Raw genomic sequence first — 26,586 nt, forward strand, 5'->3', positions numbered from 1 at the left:
TTCCAGGCTGTCCCATACACTGATTATAGGGGCTCCCTTCAACCTTATTTTCTCAATCCCCAAATTCAAGACTCCAAGCAGAGGACCTGGGAGGACCCAGAGTAGCTATTTAATGTGTGTGCAGAGGCAACTAGGGGCTTCAACTGGGAGCGGTCCAGAAAGCGGGTGTAGGAAGCTAGCAGAGCTCCAGCAGGAGTAGAAACCCCGGCCGGCTGGGAAAGGCGTGTCAAACTGGCAGCGGCTTCCGGAGGAGGACTCCGCACAGAAACAACTGTCTGACTGGTTGGTTTTGAGGGCTCCGCTGGGACATTGCTGTGTTGACCCAAATTTGACTTTAGGCGGGAACCGCGGCCGGTGTGGAATTCCTCCGGGAGGTGGGAGCATCAAGGCTGCACTAAAGGAAGGGGCTCAGGAGACCGGGACCTGTGTCAGCAAGGCAGAAGACCGCAGTTCCTTCGGGAGCGGCGGGAGACTGATCCTACAGGAACTGAGCGAGCACAGGATAGACCAGCACCAGCGCGCCCCTCGCGATCGCAGTTACGCAGAACTCAGTGAGCCGGAGCGGGGCAGAAGGAAGCAGGAGAATTCCAGAATCACAGATTGAACTTCCTGGAACTCAGGGTGAGTTGGTTTCGATTCCCTAACTCAAGTGGGCTGTCTGTCTGATGAGATCTCTGCTGACCCAGAAGAAGGACAAGTAGGAAGGAGATCGAGGAATGAGATTCGAGGAGAGGCAAAGAAAGGGTGGGGAACCCGTCCTGAGGCGCCCAAATCGTAGAGAAGGTGGGTAGTCAGTGAGACAATCAATTTCCAGCACAGATGATTACAGGGTGGGGGGAGCGGGGATTCAGAACAGGGTTTCTGTGTGTGGCTCTGGCTGCACTGGAACTTGGATCTTACTCTGTAGACCAGGCTGGACATGAACTCGGAGATCGGCCTGCCTCTTGATTGCCAAGTGCTGAGACTGACGACATGCTCCACCATCACGTAGCACGAATCTAGTTCTTACGTAAGAATGTGCTCTTCCTTTTCTAGGCCTATTCCTTGAATAGCCTAATGTAATGTTTTTAAGAGGACATCTGAATTTTTTAGACTACTTATTTGTTTATTGAAACAGGATCTCACTGTGTAGTTCTGGCTGGCCTGGAACTTACTGTATGGTCCAGGCTGGTCTTGAATTCATAGATACCTGTCTCTCTGCCTTCCAAGTACTGGGTTTAAAGTTGTGCCTCCAAGCCCAAATATATCTGACTTTTTTTATTGGAGAGGGAGTGGTGGTAAGAGTAAAGTAATATATTTAGTACTGCTTCCCGATTTTTCTCCTTTGCTCTCAGACATCCAAGAGATGTCTGGGTGACTTGGGCTCAGCATCTGGGAATGGCTGGGTCCCGAGAACCATTGATTTGTTTAAGAGTGTGTCCTGACAGGTGAGAGAGATGGCTCAGCGGTTAAAAAATACCCTGTCATTAAAGCCTGTGCCTCCTGGAGACAAGGAAAACTAATTGTGCTCATGCTTGGTTAGTTTCACTTTTTAGGGGGAGGGAAGGATTTATTTAATTTGTTTTATGTGAGTACACCGTTGCTATCCTCAGACCCACCAGAAAAGGGCATCAGATCCCATGGTTACAAGATGGTTGTGAGCCACTGAGTGGGAATTGGACTCAGGACCTCCAGAAGAGCAGTCAGTGCTCTTAACCACTGAGCCACCTCTCCAGCCCTTGGTTTTACTTTTTGACTCATGTTTTTTTAATTTATTTTATTTATTTATTTATTTATTTATTTATTTATTTGGATTTGGTTTTTTTGAGACAGGGTTTCTCTGTGTAGCCCTGGCTGTCCTGGAACTCACTCTGTAGACCAGGCTGGCCTCAAACTCAAAAATCTGCCTGCCTCTGCCTCCCAGAGTGCTGGGATTACAGGCGTGGGCCACCACCGCCCGGCTTGACTCATGTTTTAAAGGCAGATTGGAATTCCAGGGAGTTATTTTCTCCATGTTGTGGTCTAATCTGTAAATGGACTTATTCCTTTCTTTCATGAGTGTGTGTGTGTGTGTGTGTGTGTGTGTGTGACACGTGGGCAGGTACTTGTGGAGGGCAAAATAAGGCTCAGAGCTCCTGGAGTCTTGAGTTACAGGCAGTGTGAGCTGACCAGCACAGGTGCTGGCGCTAATTCAGGTCCTACAAGCGGCAAGTGCTCTTATCTAGTCCCCAAGATAACTCTCTCTGTTGTTGTTTTAATTTTTTTCCAAGGTAATTCTTAACCTACCTGTTTCACTGACCACTGAGAAGCTTGCTATGGCTTTGAGTAGTTAGAGGGTTGGGGACATGTCTCAGCAGTTAAGAAAACTGGTTGCTCTCCCAGAGGACCCAGGTTTGATTCCCAGCATGCACATGACAACTGTACTTCCAGAGGATCTGACCCCCTGGCTCTACATGCATGCGGTACACAGACACACGTGTAGGCAAAACACTCGTACACATAAAATAAAAATTAACAAATCTAGCCAGGCAGCGCTACAGGTGTAGTGGTGAATTAGTGAAACTGCTTTGGTTCTTGGCAGGGTGTGCATGCACCCCACCCGCCCAAGAGCTCTATGGATTTGCGAATGAAAGACACACACACACACACACACACACACACACACACACACACTAGCGCGTGTGCGCGCGCGCGTGCCAGCTACTTGCTAATGTTGATATGCCTTGACTAGTTCAAAGGCTGCATTTTTAAACCTCCCCGTGGCTAGCACACACTTCCCTCCAGTATTCCCGGCTTGATACCTTCTAAATCTATATTTTATTTTGCTGCCCTGTTACCTCCTGGGCAGCCTTATCCCCCCCCCCCCATAGGGCCACATTCCCTTTACACCTCATTATAGGATGCTTTCTCTCCTGCAGCTCTTAAATCTGATCCTTCTCCCTCCAAGTCCAAGCGATTCTCCTCTTTTCTTCCCCCTCCCCTCCCCACCCCGCCCCCTCCCTCCCTGTCTCTGTCTGTCTCTGTCTCTCTGTCTCTGTCTCTGTCTCTCTCTCTCTCCCCAACCCCTCCCTGGTCCCTTGCCGGACCCCACAATCTAAAAGTCCCGCCCTGTCTCCTTGTCCGGCCATTGGCTGTATGGCAATTCTTTATTACCAATCAAAGCCAGCTGGGGACAGGGACCCTCAGGTCTGGAAGTGTGGCTTTTGGGAGCCAAAATAAGACAGAGCACTAAAACCAATTCCCAACAGTGGCAATCCCAGCACTTTAATCCCAGCACTCACAAGACAGAGGCAGTCGGATCTCTGAGTTTGAAGGCAGCCTGGTCTACAGAGTGAGTTCCAGGACATCCGGGACTACACAAAGAAACCCTGTCTCAAAAAAAAAAAAAAAAAAAAAAGATAGAATTAGAGAGATGACGGTTAAGAGCACTGACTGCTCTTCTCAAAGTCCTGAGTTCAGATCTCAGCAACCACATGATGGCTCACAATCATCTGTACAGCTACAGTGTACTCATATACATAAAAATAAATAAATCTTACAAAAACAGATAGATAGATAGATAGATAGATAGATGAATATTTGAAACAATACTTAAAATGCTTTTGAAGCCAAGGATAGTTATATATTCCTTTAATTATAGCATTTTTTGAGGCAAAGTTATGAGGATCTCTGTGAGTTGGAGGCCAGCCCGATCTACATATTGAGCTCCAGGACAGCCAGGGCTACAATAGGGAGACCCCATCTCACAAAAGAGTGCTCTGGATCTGTTTCCATGGCTTTGAACTCATTTGAACAACATCTTCATCTCTGAAAAGTGAATGGAAAGGTGACACTGCAGCACTCGGTGTGTTGACAGTGAAGAGATTTATTGCTCTGACCACTATCATTCATTAAGGACTCTGGTTCCCTTTGGTTATAAGTAGAGCATGACTCAAACTAGCTTCAACAAGAAGGAAGGCTGAGGAGGTCTGGAGAGAAGGCTCAGCAGCTAAGAGCACCATCTGCTCTTCCACGGACTGGGATTCAATTCCAAACGCCCACAGGGCAGCTCACAACCAGCTGTTAAGTCCAGTTCCAAAGATCCAATGGTGCCCTCTTCTGGCCACCAGAGGCACTGCAGGCACATGATACACATACATGCAGGCAAAATAATCGCATACATAAAATAAAAATAAAAATTTAAAACAGTAGAAGAGGGAAGGTTGCAACCTGTAGATAGGAGTGACATAGATTTCAGGATCAGTTGTCATCAACTTAAAATCTTCTCTTTTTTTTTCTATCATCTTTATGTAAGCTTCATTACAAGGTGTAGGATAAAGGCCCTGTGATATCTCACTTGTATTCACAGAAGGAGAGTGGGAGACAGACGGAGAGAAAACAGTGGCTTCCTGAGCTTTCTCAAAGGAGCCAGGCACTTACTCAGCAAGCATTCTCTCCACCCAAATTAGCTCAGGAGCCAATTGTTTGGTTTTATTAAGATTTATTTATTTTATTTTCAGTGTTTGAATGTTTTACTTGAATGTGCACCATAGGAAAAGAGACAGAAAACCCGTGAGACTGAAGCATTCTTTGTTTTGTTTTGTATTTTGTTTTTGTTTTTGTTTTGTTTTGAGACTAGATCCCATACTGGGATGGCTGGCCTCAAACTCACAGAAACTCTCCCGCCTCAGTCTCTCAGAGTTGATTTTCATTGCAATCCTGAATATCCTCGGCCAGCTGTGACTACGGTGGCCAATCAGAACTGGCAGCGTTCCTTTAGCAGACATCTTTTATGTGGTCTATGTGGGGTTTGACCACAAAGTTTTTGTTGTTGTTACTTTAAAAAAGAAAAAAGAAAAAACTGTGCCATTGACCCAGGGTCTCCTCAACAGTGCTGTCACCTGCTTTCTCCTGAGTTATTCTGCCACTTCTGGTACTCGGGGATGCTTCAGTGGTAAGATTATCACCAGACCAAAATATATCACTATTGGTTTTTATTCTGTTTGGGGGCCAATTTCTGCCTCTGGTATTACCTTTCTCACTTCAAACCCTCAAGTATACTTATTTTTCAAAAAACAATATACAAAACCAAGTCACAGTGCAAAATAGTTTTGTGAACCAGTAATTTGTGAGTCCAAGTCCATTAATGAATATAGGAGATATATAGGTAAGCAAATTGAAAACTGATAAAATTAATAAAATGTGTTAAGTGTGTAGAAAGATATAAAAAGATGTGTTAGTTTATTTAGTGAAATACCATTTCAAATATATATCTAATTTGAGTCTCATCACATTTGAGGACATGTGTTTTTAGGATCACGTGTCAGTCTGATCATTTGGTTATTTACAAAACAAAAAATAAAAAACAAAAAAATAAAGAGATGATACATCAGGAAAAAAATTGTGGCTCTGTGTGTGAAGCAAATATTTGTATGCATGTGGTGTCAGGAACATGAGTGTGAGATCAGAGGTCAAGGTCATATGTCTCCCTATTTTCTCCACTTTATTTTTTATGTATGTATGTTTGTTTGTTTGTTTGTTTAAAGTGGGGGGGGGAAGCTGGAAAGATGGCTCAGTGGTTAAGAGCACTGACTGCTCTTCCAGAGGTCCTAAGTTCAATTCCAAGCAACCACATGGTGGCTCACAACCATCTGTAATGAGATCTGACACCCTCTTCTGGTGTGTCTGAAGACAGCTGCAATGTTCGCATATAAGTAAAAAACAAATCTTTAAAAAAAATAAAGAGTGTGTGTGTGTGTCTGTCTGTCTATCTATCTGTCTACATGTAAAAGCTCAGAAAACAACTTAAGGCAGCAGGCCCTCCCAGAGCCAGACTCACAAATGTGTACCACCATGCCCAGGGTTTTTGGGGTTTGTTTTTAATTGGTGCTGAGGAGCCAAACCCATGCTTATTCAGCCAACCCTTCATGGACTGAAACACCCCCAGCCCCTGGCAGCAACATTTTAAGAACACTCTTTGGCTTGCTTGCAAGATTTAAAATCAAGAGATCTGGCATGGCAGTCCAGACTGCTGGCGGCTCCTGAGAAACGGAGAGGTCCATTATCCTTGCAGAACAGCAGCCGTCAGCTTGCTCAGTGACTGCCACACATCTTCAGACGGACCATGGGCCCAAGGGCCAGTTTATGGCTTTTTCCTATAGGATTTGAGGAAAGGGTGTGGATCACTGGACTCTTCCATCTATCAAAAACAGAGGGGGCCAGGAGACTGAAGCAAAAGAACAGAGCGACCAAGGTCATTCTGAGATTCGCAGAGGGAGCCTGTCTGGAAACAAAAACACGGAAAAGTGAGAGAAATGCACTCAAAGTTCCAGAAACCCCAAAGATGCTCTTCAGGTTTAGGTTTATAATCTTATTTCTTGTGTGTGGATGTTTTGCCTGTATGCATGGATGCATGCAAGCAAGCAGCATGCACATGTAGCACCCTATGTGTCTATCTGGTGCCTGCAGAGGTCACAGAGAGTCTCCTCTGCGAGAGCAGCACACGCTCTTCACCACTAAGCCATCTCGCTGGCTCCAGGAGCTTTTCTCTAAGCTGTACTGAGGAGCACCCACTCAGAGACTTAGCAGTGGATTTTTTTTTTGTTTTATATTTTGTTTGTTTGTTTTGGGACAGGCTCTCATTAGGTAGCTGGGGCTGACCTTGAACTTGTGATCCTTCAGCCCCAGCCTTCTAAATACTAAGATTTCAGGACCACCATACTTGACTGGAAGCATATTTCTTTGCAGCAATTGAGACTAATGCTAAGCCAGCTCACTCTACTGGTTTAAGTTGCCTGTTTGGCCCCTGGATGTATGTCTCATACCTCAACAGGGCATCTGTGTTAGGATAGGCTAAATAATCAGACCGAGATACCTCCCTTCCCAAATATAATGGCTTTCATACAAATAGACCATAGCAGAAATCCTGGTAACACGGCAACTTTCTTCCAAGCAATTATTCAGGAACCCAGGATCTATTCTTTTGGATACCAGTATTCCTGAGATCCTCTCCTTGCAAACCTGTCTCAGGCCAAAGTAGCACAAAACCCATCCACTCACAGCGCATAGTCAGGTGCTAGTCACATGACCTGAGGTGTTGCAATGTAAGCTGAAGACAAAGTGCTTGGTGACTAATACTTCCAGTTCAAGCTTCATTACAATAATAGAACAGATGTGGCAGACAGCAAACTGTCTCTGTCTTACATGGTGGAGGTATCCCATCTCTGGTGTTGAGATCACAGATACCCTTGACCCTCCATTAACTGAATAATAGTAACACAGGTGATTGTGACATCTCAACCAATCTATGCATCTCTTTCAGGTATGGATAAATTGGGGCAGATTATCAACTTAGGCAAGCTCATCTATGAACAGTGTGAAAATATGAAATACTGCCGGAAACAGTGCCGGCGTCTAGGAAACCGTGTGCAGGGCCTGCTACAGCCTCTCGAGAAGCTCCAGGCTCAAGGAAAGAAGAACCTGACTGATGACATTACTGCTGCCCTGAGCCGTTTTGAGGGAGTCCTGAAGGAGGCTAACCAGCAGATAGAAAAGTTCAGCAAGAAGTCCAATATTTGGAGGTTTGTAACCGCGGGCAGTGATAAGATCCTCTTCCAGGAAGTGAATGAGAAGCTGAGAGACGTCTGGGAGGAGCTCTTGCTGCTGCTTCAGGTTGATCAATGGAAGTCCGTTGTTTCAGACATCAGCCGACCAGGATCCTGGCAGCAGGAAGATCGACAGGATGCAGAGGAAGATGGGTGAGTCTCCCACAGGCTGGGAAAGAGTAGGATGGGTTGGAGGTAGGGTGGGAGAGCGGATGGACTCAGGGAGCATCCTAGCTTCACTTTGGCTTGCCAAGGGAGAGAAATTTGAACAGTTGTGTGTCCTTGTAACTCAGAAATCTGGCTGTATGGGGAGGCTGGTGAAATCTGGGGAAGTCTTTATAGAATAGGGGACGAGTTGCTACCTGCTTAAGAGTCCTCTGCTTCTCTACTCGCTCTTAAAAATATCTGGAATTCCAATTCGTAACTTACGGTCTTAGATTCTGTGGGACTCTCACTTAAGATGAAGATTGTCAGCCGGGCGGTGGTGGCGCACGCCTGTAATCCCAGCACTTGGGAGGCAGAGGCAGGCAGATTTCTGAGTTCGAGGCCAGCCTGGTCTACAGAGTGAGTTCCAGGATAGCCAGGGCTACACAGAGAAACCCTGTCTCGAAAAAAACAAAAAAAAAAAAAAAAAAAAAAAACCAAACAAACAAACAAAAAAAGATGAAGATTGTCTGGTAAAAAGAATCAAATTAAGCAAACCAAGGAAGCGTGGATTGGGTACAGCGTGCACAACACTGTTTGAAACCTTGGGGATATAGAACAAAACAGATAAAATCTCTTACCTCATGGAGTTTAAAGCCTGCTGATAGAAATCTAAATTTCTCTAAAGCCAGTGAAAGCCCCAAAGTAGGGTAATGGTACACAGAGGTTCAGCAAGAGCAGGCAGAGTAACAATTTACTGGACAAAGAAGGAACTAACCAGGCAGAGACAGTTCTTGTGGTAGAACTGCAGAGAGGAAACCCTAATTGAACTACCGCGTTTCAAGCCTCTACCTGCGCCACATCCTCTGAAACAAGCCACCTGGCAAAGCTCAACACGAAGAGAGGAAGGCACACTGTTTGCCCTCTATGTCGCCGTGGCAAGAGTGTGGCTGCCTACGGTCACTACCCGGAAGTCAGTAGCTAGAGACAATAATTCAACCTACCTGAGGGTCAGAATGGAAGTGTCAATGGAATGAACCGAGGAGAGCATTTTAGAGGGTGAGGTAACGGAAGCCTAAACTAGAATGGCCCTCTGATTGAACATAAAGGAGGCCAAACCCTAAAGAAGCGAGGCATCGGCTAAGCTGAAGGTAGAGGGTAGGAGATGGGCATAGGTCACCGGGCAAGGGAAGACAAAGGAAACATGGGGAAATACGACCTCCTTAGATTTATGATGATCCAGCTATATGAACCCCAGCACTGTTATCTAAAAGATAGAAGGGGTCCTGGAGAGATGGGTCAGCTGTTAGGACCTGCTGCTTTTCTAGGGAACCCTGATTCCATAGACAGACATAATGATGAGCACTAGGTCAGAGCCAGCCCACACAGTGACGCACTTCCTACAACAAGGCCACACCCACTCCAATAAAGCCACACCTCCTAATGGTGCCACCCCATTTGGGCCTGGCATTCAAACATATGAGTCTATGGGGGCCATTCCTATTCAAACCACCAGAGTCTGTAACTCCAAGATCTGATAACCTTCACACAGACATCCGCGCAGGCACACAAATTCCTGTCATCCAAGAAGAAGGAACCTCAATTGCAATAAATGTTCCAACACATTGGCTCGTAGGCAAATCTGTGAGAATTTTTTTCCATTAATGATTGATGTGGAGCAAGTCATGGGAAGCACCCCAGTCAGTAAGCAGTGTCCCCCTACGCTCTTTGCCGCGGCTCCTCTACCAGGCTCCTTCCTGCCTTAAGCTCTTTGTCCTGGCTTCCCTGGATGATAGACTGTCATATGAAAGCTGAAGAAAGAAAGAAACCCTTTCCTCTTCAAGTTTCCTTTGGTCGTGGTGTTTCTCACAGTAACAGAGAGCAAAAAAAGGCAGGAGAACCACGGATACATCTTTTAGATGCCTGAGCCCAGAGGAGTAACTGTGCTGTCCACTTGAGATGACGGCTGGTGATCCATGCCCGGCAGGTTGGCAGAAGACAGCTAGATGGGACAAATGAAGAGACTTTTAAGCAAATGAGTACTTTTTTATAATAAGAGAAATCAAGACATGTGTAATCGTACCAAATACCATCAAGAAAAGAGAATCCGGCGTTAGGAATTGTGGGCATGTTATGGTAGCCCGGAGAGGTTGCCTCAAGTAGAGGGTAGGATTGACTTCTCTCTTAGTTTGGGTTTTATTGCTACGAGTAGACACTATGACCATGGCAACTCACGGAAAACATCTGATTGGGGCTGCTTTATAGTTCAGAGGTTTAGTCTATTATCATCACGGCGGGAAGCATGGTGGCACACAGGCATGAATACTCCTGCAGAGGTGAAGATTAGCAGTAGTATATCCTACCAAGTGATTATTTAGAGCTTAAAAACTGCCACCTTGGTGGTTTTAATTAACATTTTGGTTTTGGTGCACGGGTAGGTTCAGTTTGGCACTTTTATTTTTAAACATGTGCTGCTCCCCCCCCCCGCCTCTTTTTCCCCCACAGAAATGAAAATATGAAAGTTATTCTGATGCAGTTGCAAATCAGTGTGGAAGAAATCAGCAAAACCCTGAAGCAGTGTAAGTGGTCAGTGCCCTGTTGCAGGGGATGCTCCCAAATGACAACTCATCTGTCGGCCAGAGCTCCTGCCTGCTCTGTTCCTGCCCTGTGTTTCCAGATAGGACTTGAAACAGCTCACAGGTTTGGGGACATGTTCACAGTTAATCGAGGCTTCTGTCCATGAAGGAGCATTTGAAAGTGTCCTCTTGACCAGCAAGAAACCCATAGTACCTGTCAGAATACTAAGGCCAGGCACAATGGTGCATGCTTTTAATCCCAGCACTCAAGAGACAGAGGCAAGCAAACCTCTGACTTCAAGCCTAGCCTGGTCTACAGAATGAGTTCCAGGATAGTTAGGGCTACCCGGAGAAATCCTGCCTAAATAAATAAATAAATAAATAAATGTAATTTTAAGGGCTAGAGAGATGACTTAGCCATTAAAAGGCTCACTACCAAAATAATTTTTAAGAAGGAATGCTAAAATAATTATAATAAGTTCCTCCATAAATGGCATCTATATCAAATTTTTGTTACAGTAACAACAAATGCCCAAGATAGTAGCTTAGAAAGAGAGAGTAGTTTACTTGAGCACATAGTTGTTGTTTTTTAGGGTTTATTTATTCATTGTATGTAAGTACACCTTAGCTGTCCTCAGACACTTTTTCTTGTCACTCAGCCTTGCTCACCCGCTGTAGCTGTCTTCAGACACCCCAGAAGAGGGCATCAGATCTCATTACAGATGGCTGTGAGCCATCATGTGGTTGCTGGGATTTGAACTCACAACCTTCAGAAGAGCAGTCAAGTTTCTTAACCGCTGAGCCACCTCAGCGTTCTCAACCCTGGGCTCACAGTTTTGAAGATAGTCAGACCATGATTAGTTTATTCGTCCCGTTGTTTTTGAGTCTGTGGCAAGGCAGCTTATCAGGTAGACACATGTAATGAAGTGTAAACACTCGCTTGATAGGCAAGAAGTAAAAAAACGAGAGAAGGAGAAAGAGCCCGGGGTCCCACAATCTCCTTTAGAAGCCTCCAGATACCTTGGGGCCCACCATTTGTATCCACCACCTCCCAACAGCACCATCCTGGGAAACCAGCTCTGAACATATGGGCCTTTAGAGACATCGAGCTTGCAAGCCATCGCAGCATCATAGCTTCAGTTCATTTCCTGACTGTCCATAGGAAATGCCAACCAAGGGCTTTGGAGATGGCTCAGTAGGCAACTTGCCTGCTGCACAGCATGAGGACTTGGATCCCTGGCATCTACATTTCAAAAAAAAAAAAGCAACAACAACAACAATAGGCAGGGGATCTCAACATTGGAAGGTGAAGACAAGAAAATCTCAGGCTGGAGAGATGGCTTAGCGGTTAAGAGCACTGACTGCTCTTCCGAAGGTCCTGAGTTCAAATCCCAGCAACCTCATGGTGGCTCACAACCATCTGTAATGGGATCTGACTCCCTCTTCTGGGGTGTCTACAGTGTACTTACATATAATAAATAGATAAATCTTTAAAAAAAAAAGAAGAAAAAGAAAAGAAAATCTCTGGGGCTCACTAGCCAGCAAGTCTAGCCAGTCAGCAAGCTACAGATTTCAGTGAGAGATCTCGTCTCAAAAATAAGGAGGATGGGGCTGGAGAGATGGCTCAGCAGTTACAAATGTCCACTGGTTCTGCAGAGGACCCAGATTCAGTTCCAGCACTCATATGGTAGTTCACACTTACCAGTAACTCCAGTTCAAGGGGATCCAATGCCTTCTTCTGGCTTTTTGGGCCATATACACATGTGGTACACATACGAACATGAACACACATACTCATGCATATAAACTAAAAATTAAAAATATTTTAGGGGGGCTGGAGAGATGGCTTAGTGGGTAAGAGCACCGACTGTTCTTCCAAAAGGTCATGAGTTCAAATCCTAGCACCCACATGGTGGCTCGTAACCATCTGAAAAGAGAAAAGACATGCTTTCTTCTGGTGTCTGAAGACAGTTACAGTGTACTCACATATAATAAATAAATCTAAAAAAAATATTTTAGGAAATAAACAAGATGGCAAACAATAAAGATACTTAATGTCAACCTGTGACCTCCATATGTGCATGCACAGGCAAGAATACCTGCACATGTGCACATACTGTCTGCACATGCAAACACACACACACATACACACACACACACACACAATCTATTTTGCGTTTTGAGATAAGTCTCTCACAGAGACCTGGGGATCATTAGTTAGGCTAAGATGGCTGGCCAACAAACCCTAGTGATTCACCTGTATCCACTTCCCTAGTTTTGGGGTTACAGATGCACGTACCACCAAGTCCAGTTTTTTAAATGGATTCTAGAGATCAGACCCAGGTTCATAAACTTCCATGGTATCTTAGTTAAAATTTCTATTTCTGTGAAGAGATTCCATGATCACAGGCAACTCTTATAAAGGACAACATTTCATTGAAGTCGATTTACATTTCAGAGGTTTAGTCCATTGTCATCATGACGGGAAGCCGGAAGAATGCAGGCACAGATGGTGCTGGAAAGGTAGCTGAGAAATCTGTATCTGGATTGGCAAGTAGCAGGAAGAGTTTTAGACACTAAACCTGGGTGAAACATCAGAGACCTTAAAGCTCACCCTCAGTGACACACTTCCTCATCAAAGCCATATCTACTCTGACAAGGCCACACCTCCTAACGGTGTCTGTGTGTCTGTGAGGGCCATTTTCATTCAAACCACCACACTTGGCAGCACTTTATAGCTGAGCTATCTCCCCTGCTTTCTTGGGAAGTCTATTTCTCTTACCCTAGACAGAAAGGGAAAAGATAGACTGTCTTCATTTCTCTTGCTGTGATAAAACACCATGAAGTGACTTATTTCAGCTTACTACCCTCGGGTCACACTCCATCACTAAGAGAAGTCAAGGCAGGCACTCAAGACAGGAGTGGTACTGCACACAGTGAGCTGGACACACCCACATCAATCATCAATCAAGAAAATGCCCGTAGACCAATCTGGTGGGGGCATTTTCTCAATTGAGGTTCCTTCTTCCAAAATGATTCTATCTTGTATCAGTTGGCATAAAATTAGGTGACACACAGTCCAAAGAATGATTCTGTCCAAATATTGGTGAACCAAATATTACCATTATTTTCCTTTTTTAAAAAAAGATTTATTTCATTTATATGAGTACATTGTAGCTGTTTCCAGACACACCAGAAGAGGGCACCATATCCCTTTATAGATGGTTGTGAGCCACCATGTGGTTTCTGGGAATTGAACTCAGGACCTTTGGAAGAGCAGTCAGTACTCATAACCACTGAACCATTTCTCCAGCCCTACCATTACTTTCAGAAGCATGGGTGAGGAGTTATTTAGAGGAGTATAGGTTGTCTTGAGCACTTGAATAACATAGAAACCTCCCACAGTGGTTCATTTCACCCTCCCCCTCAGAAAGTTAATACATGTAAATTATGAGTAATTTCATCCAACATTTACTATGGAAAGACTTCTGTGAGTGAGTCCTGTAATTTTCTTGAGCTTCCTTAGACTTGTAAGTTTCCTATGAGTTGTGTGACCTTCTGAGGAAGAAAATGTTTCAATCCATTAGGAAGCATCCACCCAGCTGACAGCAGTATAGTTGTTGAACTTGAACCATGTCTCTTTTTGATCTGAAATAACTAGATATGATGCTAGGTATCTAGTGCCAAGCCATGAGGCAACAGAAATAGAGTTGGCTCTGAGATGAGAGAGGGTGGCATTGAGGCTGAAAAGATAGGCAAGATGGGAATAGGAGGCTAAGGACATAGTTCAGTGGTAAAGCACTTGCCAAGAATACACAAATTCCTTGGTTCAATTCCTATGCATTGAAAGAAGAAGGGGATAAGAAAGTGCAAGAAGCTTCACTGCCAACTTTAGCTGTGTCCCTATTTGTAACTCAGAAGCAGAGGACCTTCTGCCCTGAGAAGCTCTAGCCAGAACCAGGTCTGGCTCATGGGGTGGTACTTCCCTCCCACATCACAAGGAGGTCACTTCCCTTTCAACACTTTCCTAGCACACTGACTTTCTAATCTCCTTCTGTTTCAGGCTTACTAAAACCCACACAAGAGATCTCACGAGATCTCCAAATCCAGGAGATTCCAAAGGAACATCTTGGACCTCCATGGACCAAACTGAAGACAAATAAAATGAGCACAATTTATAGAGGAGAGTATCACAGATCTCCAGTCACCATCAAAGTATTCAACAATCCCCAGTCCGAAAGTGTTGGGTAAGCTATAGGATATGACTCTATACATACCAACACTTATACAACTTCCCAAAGAGAAAGGTATATTTTCTCCTTTATTAAAGGGGGGATCAGACTCTAATGGGTTAAATGACTTAATCTGTATTATTAAGAAACAGAGGCTATAGAATTGGAGAAGATAGGGGCGCTTCTTGCTCTCACAGAGGACACAGGTTCAATTTTTGGCACAAACATCAAGTTCACACCTGGAACTCCAGTTCCAGAGGACACCTTTTTCTGGCTTGTGGGCGCCAAGCACACACATGGCACACACATGACACACAGACAAACATGCATGCAAAGCACTCATGCACAAAAAAGAAAAATAAATAGGCTAGCCTCGGGTAACTCTCTTTCTACCCCACCTCCCTTTGACTCACAGATTCATGTATCATCAACATTTATACTCTTTTCCAGATGCAGCAGTGTGTGCTTTTAATCACAGCACCCATGAGGCAGAGGCAGGCCATCTCTGAGTTCAAGGCCAGCCTGGTCTATAAGCAGAGTTCCAGGCTAGCCAGGGCTACATAGAGACCTTGTCTTAAAACAACAACAAAATATTTACTTTATAATCCTGTTTCTCAATTCACCCTCTTTTTCGTGTGGTGCTGGGAATTCTGTGTTTTATTATTGGGTTTTCCTGTAAACTATACTCTTTCGCTAGTTTTTCATAGGTGAGAGAGTGGTGTGTCTATCAGCTACTTTCCTCACTTTTCTGACTCAGCATCGTGGGACATGCTGAATCATTCTAAGTGAATCTGATGTCTCATTCAGTATCAGTGCCTATTCCCATGACGTAAAACATCTGCTTCCACCTTTCTCCCACTGACAATGATAACACTATACACAGCCCTTACTGAATCTGTTCGGCAACTCTGAGGTACTGGGAATCAAATCTTGGATACATGGAGGCAAACACTGCCACTAAGCTATACACCCAATGCCTATATAAGAATTTCTTGAAAGACTCAGTGAAACAGTATTCGGCAAAACCAGAACGGGGAAGTGGGAAGGGGTGGGTGGGAGGACAGGGGAAGAGAAGGGGGCTTACGGGACTTTCGGGGAGTGGGGGGGCTAGAAAATGGGAAATCATTTGAAATGTAAATAAATTATATCGAATAAAAAAATTTTTTAAAAAAGTTAAAAAAAAAAAAAAGAATTTCTTGATCACATAGTCAGCATTGTCTTTGATGTCCATTTAATTTAGGTACACCCAAACATCACCTTATTATTTGTGCTCTCAAAATATACACTTCCCTATGCCTAAAATGAACGAACTTCCTTCCTTCCTTCCTTCCTTCCTTCCTTCCTTCCTTCCTTTCTTCCTTCCTTCCTTTCTAGTAGATGGGGTCTCGCTATGCAGCTCTGGCAGACCTGGAACTCTTGCCTCACTCTCGTTAAATCCCACTTGCCTTGGCCTAAATAGTGCTGAGATTAAAAGTTTTAAATAATAAGGTATTATTATTTATTATTGTTGTTATTTTACATTTTTATTATGTTATTTTATGTGTATGACTGATTTTCCTGCATGTATGTCTGCACCACTTACATGCTTGGTGTTTGCAAAGGCCAGAAGAGAGTTCCGAGTTCCCTGGAACTAGAGTTATGGATGATTGTGAACCACCATGTGGTTACTGGAAATTGAACCAGGGTCCTTTGGAAGAACAGTCAGTGCTCTTGACCTCTGAGCCATCTCTCCATACCCCAGTTTTATTTTTTTTTAAGATTTATTTATTTATTTTATGTATGTAAGTATACTACCACTGTCCTCTGACACACCAGAAGAGGGCATCAGATCCCATTACAGATGGTTGTGAATTACCATGTGTTTGCTGGTTGCTGGGAATTGAACTCAGGGCCTTTGGAAGAGCAGTCAGTGCTCTTAACTGCTGAGCCATCTCTCCAGCCCCTTTTTATAGTATTGTAAATGAAATTACTCTAATTTTATTTTCATATTTCTCATAGCTGGCATATTGAAACAGAATTGATTGCTGTTTGCTTTAGTTCTGATCTGCCTCCCCAACCAACAGACTATGCACAAATATCACTTTCTCTTTCAGCCTCACCCTCAAGTGAATGAACAAATTGGACTGAATTGATGGGGGCTGTGACCCTCTCCAATAACTGACACCCAGATTCCTGAGGCCATTCTCTGGAAGGGATTTTGTTTCTGGAAGTAAATTTTCACTTAATATTTAATTCCTAATTTCCGTATTTTTGCTAGTCAAGAACACATACCACAGTTTTTCAGGACATTTACTAAAATGACATATTAGTATTAAACTAATTATACAAACTTGACATCTTAGTTTGCCATGTAAGTCACAAAAATATAATTCTATCAAGTACCAGAAAGAGATGAACACGTCCGATTATTCTTGTCATAAACACTTGGGGACTTATTCTGCCTCTGAGTTCATCTGGGAAGTTAAACTTGCAACCAAGTCCATCACTCTGGTTTTCCCTATACCAAGAGTCTCTGATGATGTCTCAAGCGCCTGCTTGTATGCATACTGAAGGTACTGTACATTCTTGAGGGACGGTCAAATCCTGAATGCTAATTTTTCCTTTCACCCTCCTAGAATAGTGAGGCTCACTTTCCATGAGGAGATCAAAACCATGAAGAAATTCGATTCTCCCAACATCTTGCGTATATTTGGGATTTGTATCGATGAAACGGGTAAGAGAGCTGCTGGGATTGGTCAAGCTTTGGCTGCTTGTGTAGAATATACTATCTGTGTTTTAATGCTTTATTTTTTCTGAGTTTAAAAGAGAAGTTTATTTTAGATCCTCGGGGGAGAGCTTAGGAGGTTAGAGAGCCGTGTTTTTCTATTTAAGCATGGGGGTCAGCCACGTGGTGGACAAGCAGCCAGATGGCGAACAGATAGCCTCGTGGTGTGCGAACAGCCGCATGGTGGGGAGGAGAACTTTAGAGAAAGTAAAAAAGCTTAAAGTACCAGAGGAAGCATACTTAAGTTCTCACCAGCATCTTGAAGAAAAAGGACAAAAGAGAAGGAAAAAAAATAGGTCTCTATGAGTCAGGCTAAGGTAGGCCTCATGGTGGTGCAGAGCATTACACTCTTTTTTATTGAGTCAGGATTTCTCTATCAAGTAGCCCAGGCTGTCCCAGAACTCATTATGTAGACCAAGCTGGGTCTTGAATTCACCGAGAACTGCCTACCTTTATCTTCCAACTACTGGGATTAGAGTTGTGCACCACCATGCCTATGCATGGCCCACATAGGAATTCACAAGGTAGTGGTGAGGAACTAAAAGTCAGACAAATTCCCTGATAAGCAGACAGACAGACAGGGAAAGCAAGGCATAACCTGGTAAAACGGTGACAAGCTTCTAAGATGGAGGCTTCTTCCTTACTCTCCTGACCTGACACAAGATCCTGGCTTAAAACAAAAGCTTGGCAGGGTTTGTTTGGTTTTGGTTTCTTGTTTTCTCACCAGTAGGACACATGCACACTACCTCTATACTGCCCAAACCCTGGTTTATGAAACAGTTGTGGGCCCATCCTGTATTTGTTCAAACTGACCAACCCAAAATTAGGAGATTTAATTCAAAGTCTTAAAAGACTTAAAAACCAAGCTCTGGAGAAGAAGGGAGCTGGGTTTCCAGATTCCCCAGTCTCTCTCTCTCTCTCTCTCTCTCTCTCTCTTCCTCTGTGTGTGTGTGTGTGTGTGTGTGTGTGTGTGTGTGTGTGTGTGTGTGTATTGAGCAGAAATAAAAGGAGAATCAGAAGTTCCAAGTTAGGCTGGAAAGATGGCTCAGTGATTCTCTTCCAGAGGATCAAAGTTCAATTCCCAATTCCCAGCACCTACATGGTGACTAACAACATTTGTAACTCCAGTTCCAGGGAATCCAATAACTTCTTATGACCAATTTGGGCACCGGCATGCATGCGGTACAGAGATGTACAGACAGGCAGAAACTTATATACAAATGAAAACCGAGGAGGAGATAGAGTAGAAAAGATGAGGAAGAGATGGTGGTTCAAGAAGCAACCTGAGCTACATGAGACCTGGTTTAAAAAAATAGAATTACAAAACTTCCTAACCCAACCAAATCACCTACTCTTTGAAGACAGGGTTTCTCTGTGTGGCCCTGGTCATCATGGAACTCACTCTGTAGACCATGCTGTTCTCAAACTCCAAGATCCACCTGCCTCTGCCTCCTGAGTGCTGGGGTTAAAGGCGTTTTCCACTGCCGCCCAGCTACTAGCTATTTTGCTTTGTTTTAAGATAGAATCTCACTCAGTAGCTCTGGCTTTGCCTCTTAGGTGTTGAGATCAATACAGTGGAACAACACACCCTGTCTCCTTTAATTTTTTTAGACTGTGGCTTCAATTACTAAAACTGGTGTTGATGTGGCTACGTTCTCCCTGCTGTTCATGATTGTTCTTGTTGTCTAGAAAGAAGAAGCAACATCTCCCATCTCCCCTTCTGGAAATCATTCCACAGCCTAAGTCCCATATAATCTGTGTATACGTGGAAGGGACTGGTTAAGAGGGTTGACTAGAAGTCAAGGTCTCAGATCATAGGCTAGAAACAAAAGAACATCCACATTCAAAGCGAGCAAGTCACCTTAGCCACTACCTGAGAGAATACATGTCACTAAAAGTTTTCTTCAGATTGAGATTTTTGTACTTTAAAATTGGGCTGGTCTTAAGATGGGGAAGAATGAATCAGGGCAGAATAAATCTCCACAGACAGAAGCTGATGTGTGGTTGTGGGAACCCTGAGCAGGGCTGGGTCTTTACAATATCTGCTTCTTTTCCACTAGTGAAGCCCCCTGAGTTCTCCATTGTCATGGAGTACTGTGAACTTGGAACCCTGAGGGAACTGCTGGATAGAGAAAAGGACCTCACAATGAGTCTTCGCAGCTTCCTGGTCCTGAGGGCAGCCAGAGGCTTGTACAGGTATTGGAGGGTTAAACGGACACCACAAAGAACTGGAGGAGTCTGTCTGTGCTACTGATGATCGTGGAGATGATGGGAGAACAGGCCAGAAGCCCCAGTGGTTAACCTTCCCTCCACTCCTTCACTGCTGACTCTGATCCAGGGCGGGTGGATTTTTCTGTTGTCCACAGATCACCACCCACGCAGAAGGTAGGGTACTAGACAGCCTCGGAAATCCCATTAAAGGTCATTAATACACCCTTCCTTTGATGGTTGTAATCAGGCTACACCACTCAGAAACACTCCACAGAAACATCAGCAGCTCCAGCTTCCTGGTAGCCGCAGGTTACCAAGTAAAGGTGAGTACATTGCCCAAGGCCTCCCTGTGCAGGGTGGAGCTTTGCAGAGATGCTAGAAGAGGGTCCCGTAGAAAGGCTGTGCCTTCTTAATGCTCTCCTAGATTTTAGAATGGGGTCAATCTCTTCTCCTGCTTTCTGGGTGCCCACCACAGAACAGATTCTACCCTTTGCTCCCGACTCAGATGTGCCTACCTGCTGCCTCTCTACTCCCCTCCGCAACCCTTCCCCCAACATTCCAGAGCAGGGATGAACTGAGAGCCATTTCTCTTAGATGCTAGACTCTGTTTCTACATCACTACGATACCTTCTAGAGGATCTGCTTCTGTCTAACGAAACATTCAGATTCAGAAGATTCTTGGGCGTCCACACTTCTCACTTGGGGTCACTTGAAAGGATCTCACAAGGAACACAGCTTGCTAGCAGCATCACACCCTCCTCTCCAGTGGAAGTCCTCACATTCATCCAAGAGATAGTGGCTTTGTTCCTACTAGCTGCTACTAAGGATAGCGGTTCCCATTAGGTTGGTATGAGACCACCCAGACTTTGAAGTCTCATGACTTACAAGAGTCAATATCTCTTCAAACTCTACAGACCTACCTCTCAATGGCCCTGAAACAGATGAACCAATTCCCATGTAGAATAGTTGCTACAAAGTACAACAGGCCTATTGGGTATTTATGGTCCTCCAACCCCCACCTTAAAACAACTCATATATCATTGATCATTTTTTATCCTTAGGTTACTGAGGAGCATAGGTTGACAGCCTACCTTTATCAATTTTTCAGGGGAACAGAGCCAAAGGTTAATGGGGAATCTACCACACTGTGTTTCATCCACTCAGAGGAAGAAGGGGTTTTTAACTCATTGTCCAAAACGCCAAAACTGTAAGAGAATGTTTTGTCATCTGTAGATTCTTCCTTCACACACCTAAAACTGAAACTTTTGAAAGAACCACAAGATCTTATCACTCCATAGATTTGACCTTGGATCTCAAGTGGCTTTGAGTGTCAAAGCTGAGTCCCCAAAGACATCCTTGTTGGTGGCCCTTTTGTCCAAGGGAACATCTATAGAGTACCTTGTGGGTGCAAGGTGATCATAATCACAAAATACTCAATCTAACCTCCTGACGATTTCCTTCTTGCCCATGGCTAATGTCACTGCTGGGGATAGCTGTCAATCCGAGCCACCATGGCTCGGGGTAGAGGGTTGTGGGCTTGGGCGGTAGGGGTGCATAGAGCTGAGGTCCCATCATTGGCATTCTTCAATAGGACAGCTTTGTATCCAGATTAGAATCCGGACAGTAGTACCACTTTGCTGAGTTTTAAACAGCAGCTAACAGGCTCCCAGCAGACAGATGCACAGATACTTCTCATTCATGGAGAAGCTTCCTGTAGACAGAGCTTTTCTCCTACCTAAGTGTCTTCTGTAGTGGTTGGGTTTTTGTTTGTTTTTTCAGACAGTGGTTTCTCTGGGTAGATCTGGCTGTCCTGGGACTTGCTCTGTAGATCAAGATGGCCTTAAACTCACAGGGATCCACCTGCCTCTGCCTCCTGCATTCTGGGATTAAAGGCATGTGGAACCACACCTTGTGCCATCTGTGTGTCTTCACCTTGACTTGACCTCCTCTCCAATTTGGGTACCTAGATGACTTTGGGTACCTGGCTGACTTTGGTCAACCTATTCTCCTGCACACTGATGATGCTCGCTAATGGCATCCTTGGATGGCCATTCTGGGTTGACAAAGAGAACTCACACTTCTCATGTAAGATCCAAAGTAACAAGGTGACCACCATGCAAGGACAGAGGGAGCAAAGGGGTCTCCCCCATGTCACTGTGCACTTAGAAAAACCAAGCCATGTTGTAGCTCTATACCTCTTCTCCTGCCTCACTAATTGGAGCTGAGTCTTTCACCATGAAAGCCCTATATCTAATAGCATGTTACTAGCAATAGTAATAAGTTTGGTAAGTAAACTTGCTAAACCATATAGGGGCCTTATAGCCAGTGTTTCAAATACTCTTCCCATCCACCATCCCCATTCTATTGAGAAGAACTGTCCTACTGCTTCTCTTGATTGGTACAATATGATGAAGTGAACCTACAATGTCAACAAAAGCAAAGTCTGAAGGCATCATTAAAATAAGTCCCCAAGGAAAAAGCCTCCCCCGCCAGGACTTCACCGTCTACCCCTTCACCCAGGAGCTTGCTGTTTCAGTGTCTCCATCTAATGCATCTTTCTGTCTAGCTTGCAGGATTTGAGTTAAGCAAAACTCAGACTTCCATCAGCCGGGCGACCAAGAGCACTAAAGCAGAGAGATTCAGTTCAACAGCATATGTCTCCCCTGAGATGTTGAAATATCCATATCACAAATATGACATAAATGCTGAAATATATAGGTATGATCCTGTACAGATTCTAACTCAGGTGGAAAGGGTGGGGCAGCCTCAGGCAAACTCCTCCTCTGAGGACCATCTTAATTCTACTGAACATGGGTCAGTAGTGTAGTACTTGCCTGATGTGTGTAGGTTCTAGCTTCATTCCCTAGCACTGGGTGTGGTGGGGTATTGACTTGAGTTGGGTGGTAACCAGAAAATTCAGAGTTCCCTGAAATGGCTGCAGGGACATGGGAAAAGAAATATTCTGGGTGCTTAGTTTATTGGTTTTGTTTTGAAACCTTTTAAAGATATTTTTATTTTTGTTTTATGTGCATGAGTGTTATGTCGACATGTATATGCACCATGTGTGGTGTCAACAGAGGCCAGAAGAAGGCGTCTGATTCCCCTGGAACTGGAATTACAGTTGGCTGTGAATTGCCATGTGGGTGCTAGGAACTGAACCCAGGTTAGCAAATGTTCTTAATCATTGAGCCGTCTCTCCAGCCCAATTTTTTTTTTTTTTTTTTTTTTTTTGGTTTTTTGGATTTGGTTTTTTCAAGACAGGGTTTCTCTGTATAGCCCTGGCTGTCCTGGAACTCAAGACCAGGCTATCCTCGAACTCAGAAATCCACCTATCCACCTGCCTCTGCTTCCCAGAGTGCTGGGATTACAGGAGTGCACCACCACCACCTGGCCCAATTTTTTAAAACTTTTTAATGTACCTCTGTGTGTGTGTGTGTGTGTGAGAGAGAGAGAGAGAGAGAGAGAGAGAGAGAGAGAGAGAGAGAGAGAGAGAAAGAAAGAAGGGGGGAGAGGTACATAGGATGGAATATGTATGGATGCCTTTTAGGGCCATTTCTCTCCTACCTTTATGTAGTTTCTGGAGATCACATTCAAAAGAGTGTGGCACGGCGAGCGCTTTGCCTGCCAAGTCGCCCACCTGACAAGCTCTTTGTTTTCTTTCAGCTTTGGAATTGTACTCTGGGAAATTGTTACTGGAAAGATCCCGTTTGAAGGTGAAGAACCTGATGGCTGTCTCTGCTGGGGTTGGGGTTGGGTCCTCTTCTGAGAGACCAGGAATTGCCTGTCTGTGCTGTCCTGGCCACTTGGTTCTCTAATGTAGGAAACATCTGGACTGGTCAGTACAGCTTTCTTCCTCCCTCCCTCCCTCCCTCCCTCTCTCCCTCTCCCCCTCTCTCTCTCTCTTTCTTTCTCTTCCTTTCTTTCTTTCTCTTTCTCTGTTTCTCTCTCTCTTCCTTTCTCTCTCTCTCCACCTCTCTCTTCCTGTCTGTCTGTCTGTCTTTTTCTTCTCTTTTCCTTTTTTTCCCATACTAAGTCCTTCATTCTAATCCTAGCTATCAATATCCAGAGACGAGTGCATGAGTGAAAATTCAAGCCTCATGTCCTATGTTTTCCACGCCAGGCTGTGATTCTAAGAAGATCTACGAGCTGGTGGCTGAGGATAAGAAGCAGGAGCCAGTGGGTCCAGACTGTCCCAAGTTGTTGCAGGAAATCATTAATGAGTGCCGGGCCCAGGAACCCTCCCAACGGCCCTCTTTGGATGGTAGGGTTCTTTCTGTCAAAGAATGCAAGTCATGTGTTTATTTCACAATCATGAGAGGTTTTGTTTTGTTTTCATTTTTGTTTTTTGAGACAGGGTTTCTCTATGTCATAGCTGTGGCTATCTTAGACTTGCTTTGTAGACCAAGCTGGCTCAAACTCACAGAGATCTGCCTGCCTCTGCTTCCAGAGTGCTGTTCAGTCAAGGGTATAGGAGTAGCTGTGTTCCCCTGCTAGCACCTCCAAACAAGCTCTCAATATTTCTTTCTTTCTTTCTTTCTTTCTTTCTTTCTTTCTTTCTTTCTTTCTTTCTTTCTTTCTTTCTTTCTTCCTTCCTTCCTTCCTTCCTTCCTTCCTTTCTTCTTTCTTTCTTTCTTTCTTTCTTTCTTTTGTCCTTCCTTTCTTTCTTTCTTTCTTTCTTTCTTTCTTTCTTTCTTTCTTTCTTTCTTTCTTTCTTTCTTTCTTTCTTTCTTTCCTCCAATAAAGTAGTTCATACCCTGGGCAGTGTGAACTCAGCAGCTCTGTCCTGCAGGGAACATTTGACAATGTCTCAAAACATTTTTGGTTGTTGCAATTCAGGAGACTGGAAGGCAGGGTGGACAGAAGTCATGTGCTATTCCATTCATAAAACAGGGCTAGAGGTGTAGCTTAGAGATATAGTACTTGCCTAGCATAAGGAAGCCCTGGGCTCCACCCCTAGCACCACAAACATACAAATTTAACACAGATGCATATGACACCCCTCCAACTAGGAACAATGAAGCCTAGATGTCAGCAATGCCGGAGTTCAGAGTCTGGATACTTTCCCCCTATTTCCTCCCTTCCTCCTTCCCTCCCTCCCTATCTTTACCCATCCCTTTCCAATTTCCTCCCTCTCTCCCCTTGTTTCTTCTTGTTTTGTCCTTGGGATTATTTCCTTGACTTAGACTTTTTTTAAGTTTGAGGTTTTTTGTTTGTTTGTTTTTGAGACAGAATCTCCTTGTACAGTCCTAGCTGGTCTGGAACTCACTCTGTAAGCAAGGCTATCCTTGAATTCATAGAGATCCACTTGCCTCTGCCTCTCAAGTGCTGGGATTAAGAGGTGCGCTACCATGCGTGCATGCCTGTGTTAAATCCAGAAGAGGGCAGCAATTCTCCTCTGTTCTTCTATATTCTTTGAGAGATGGGCCAATACCTGATTTCAGGCTTTGCCCAAGGCCATAGTTTGTTCTCTAAAACTAGGCATATGCTTGATAGAGTAGGTAATGGCCTGTGGTCCAGATCTTGCAAGAGATGAAACCCAACTAACTCCTCCCCGTTGCATGGGGCTTTGGTTACCAGTCCCAAGCTGCTGCGTGCTTGGCCTGTAATGTTTTTCAGATATCTTGTACTTCCCTGTGCAACATTACTTAGCTTCTCGTTGACTTTGCCTGTTGTGTGACAATTTCTGCTGACTCTGTCTCATGTCTCCCCCAGAAGTAGTATATAAGGTACTGTGTTACTTAATAAGCTTACTTGGCATAAGACATAACTTATGCAAGGTCACCCCCATCCCCAACTTTCATATCTTCTCTATCTTCTATTCTCTTTATTGTCTGATCTCCTGATGGTTCTCTCTCTCTCTCTCTCTCTCTCTCTCTCTCTCTCAGGACCCCGTCACTGAAGAATAACCTGCTGGTCCAGGTCATCCATTTATTCTTTTTGAGGCAGGGTTTGTTCCTGAACCTGCAGGCTTCATTTTCTCCATTAGACTGGTAGCCCCATTTTGTCTCAGAGCCCCCTCAGAGTTGGGGTTGCACGTGTACCAGGGTTATAGGCATGCACTACCATGGCTCATTTGAGATTTTGGTTTTCAAAGATTGACAAATTAGAGTCATGTGTGAGGATGGTTTAGGAAGCAGGCAGCCCAGACAAACACTGTCCCTGTGCATTGATACTGTGGTTGTCTTCGTGTTCCCAGTTTGTCTGTTGGGAACCTGCTTTTGTCTCACCTTCTCATTCATTCATAGGAATCTTGGAGAGACTGCCTGTGGTTGAAGAACCCACGGACTGAAGGTGAAAGAGGACGAACTGGACATATATCTTTCATATCTTTTAGCAGCACCAACTTACTGTTGGAAGCAAATATCTTCTTTCTTTCTTCCTTGCTTGCTTGCTTTTTTTCTGCCTTTCTTTTTCTTGAGATGGGATCTTACCACATAGCCCCTGCAAGCGTGGAACTTGCTATGTAGAACAGGCTGGCTCAAAAGCAAAGAAATCTTCCGGTTTTGCCTCCTGAATGCTGAGATTAAAGGCATAGACCATCAAACCTGTCAAAAGTTCTTATTTGTTACCAATAGAAAGCAATTCCATAGGACTAGAGACATGGCTCTGTAGTTCAGAGCACTGGCTGGGGGGCTGGAGAGATGGCTCAGAGGTTAAGGACACTGGTTGCTCTTCTGAAGGTCCTGAGTTCAATTCCCAACAGCCACATGATGGTTCATAACCATGTATAATGAGGGACCGTTGCCCTCTTCTGGCCTGCGGCCATACATGCAAGGCAGAACACAGTATACGTAATAAATAAATCTAAAAAAAAAAAAAAAAAAAAAAAGAATACTGGCTGTTCTTCCAGAGGAAGGACTTGGGTTCAATTTCCAGCAGCCACTTGGCAGCTCACAACCATCTGTAACTCCTGTTCCAGGGAACCCAACACTTCCATACAGATATTACATGCAGGCAAAATGCCAATGTACACAAAATAAAAATAAATAAATTGTTCACTCCAATTTTTTTTAAGGTTTATTTAATGGTTGAGTACTCTGTCACTCTCTTTAGACACACCAGAAGAGGGTACCAGACCCCATTACAGATGGTTGTGA

General features: G+C 44.3%; 1 protein-coding gene across 2 annotated transcripts; it reads left to right on the forward strand.

Annotated features, from left to right (window-relative positions):
* Positions 1 to 26,033, forward strand: Mlkl (mixed lineage kinase domain like pseudokinase). 2 transcript variants are annotated; one of them, XM_052167068.1, is made up of 11 exons: positions 1 to 621; positions 7,280 to 7,715; positions 10,212 to 10,285; positions 14,346 to 14,529; positions 17,130 to 17,227; positions 19,339 to 19,474; positions 19,737 to 19,812; positions 22,056 to 22,207; positions 23,153 to 23,202; positions 23,610 to 23,750; positions 25,735 to 26,033. In XM_052167068.1, exons 2-11 carry the CDS (start codon positions 7,282 to 7,284, stop codon positions 25,776 to 25,778), a joined length of 1,389 nt encoding a protein of 462 aa, XP_052023028.1. In that variant the 5' UTR covers positions 1 to 621; positions 7,280 to 7,281; the 3' UTR covers positions 25,779 to 26,033. The 2 variants fall into 2 exon arrangements, with proteins under 2 accessions (XP_052023028.1, XP_052023027.1); XM_052167067.1 differs by lacking the exon at positions 1 to 621 and adding an exon at positions 645 to 783.
* The last annotated feature ends 553 nt before the right edge of the window (positions 26,034 to 26,586 follow it).

Source organism: Apodemus sylvaticus, chromosome 21, assembly GCF_947179515.1.
Source record: "Apodemus sylvaticus chromosome 21, mApoSyl1.1, whole genome shotgun sequence".
In the NCBI taxonomy this organism is placed as follows: domain Eukaryota; kingdom Metazoa; phylum Chordata; class Mammalia; order Rodentia; family Muridae; genus Apodemus; species Apodemus sylvaticus.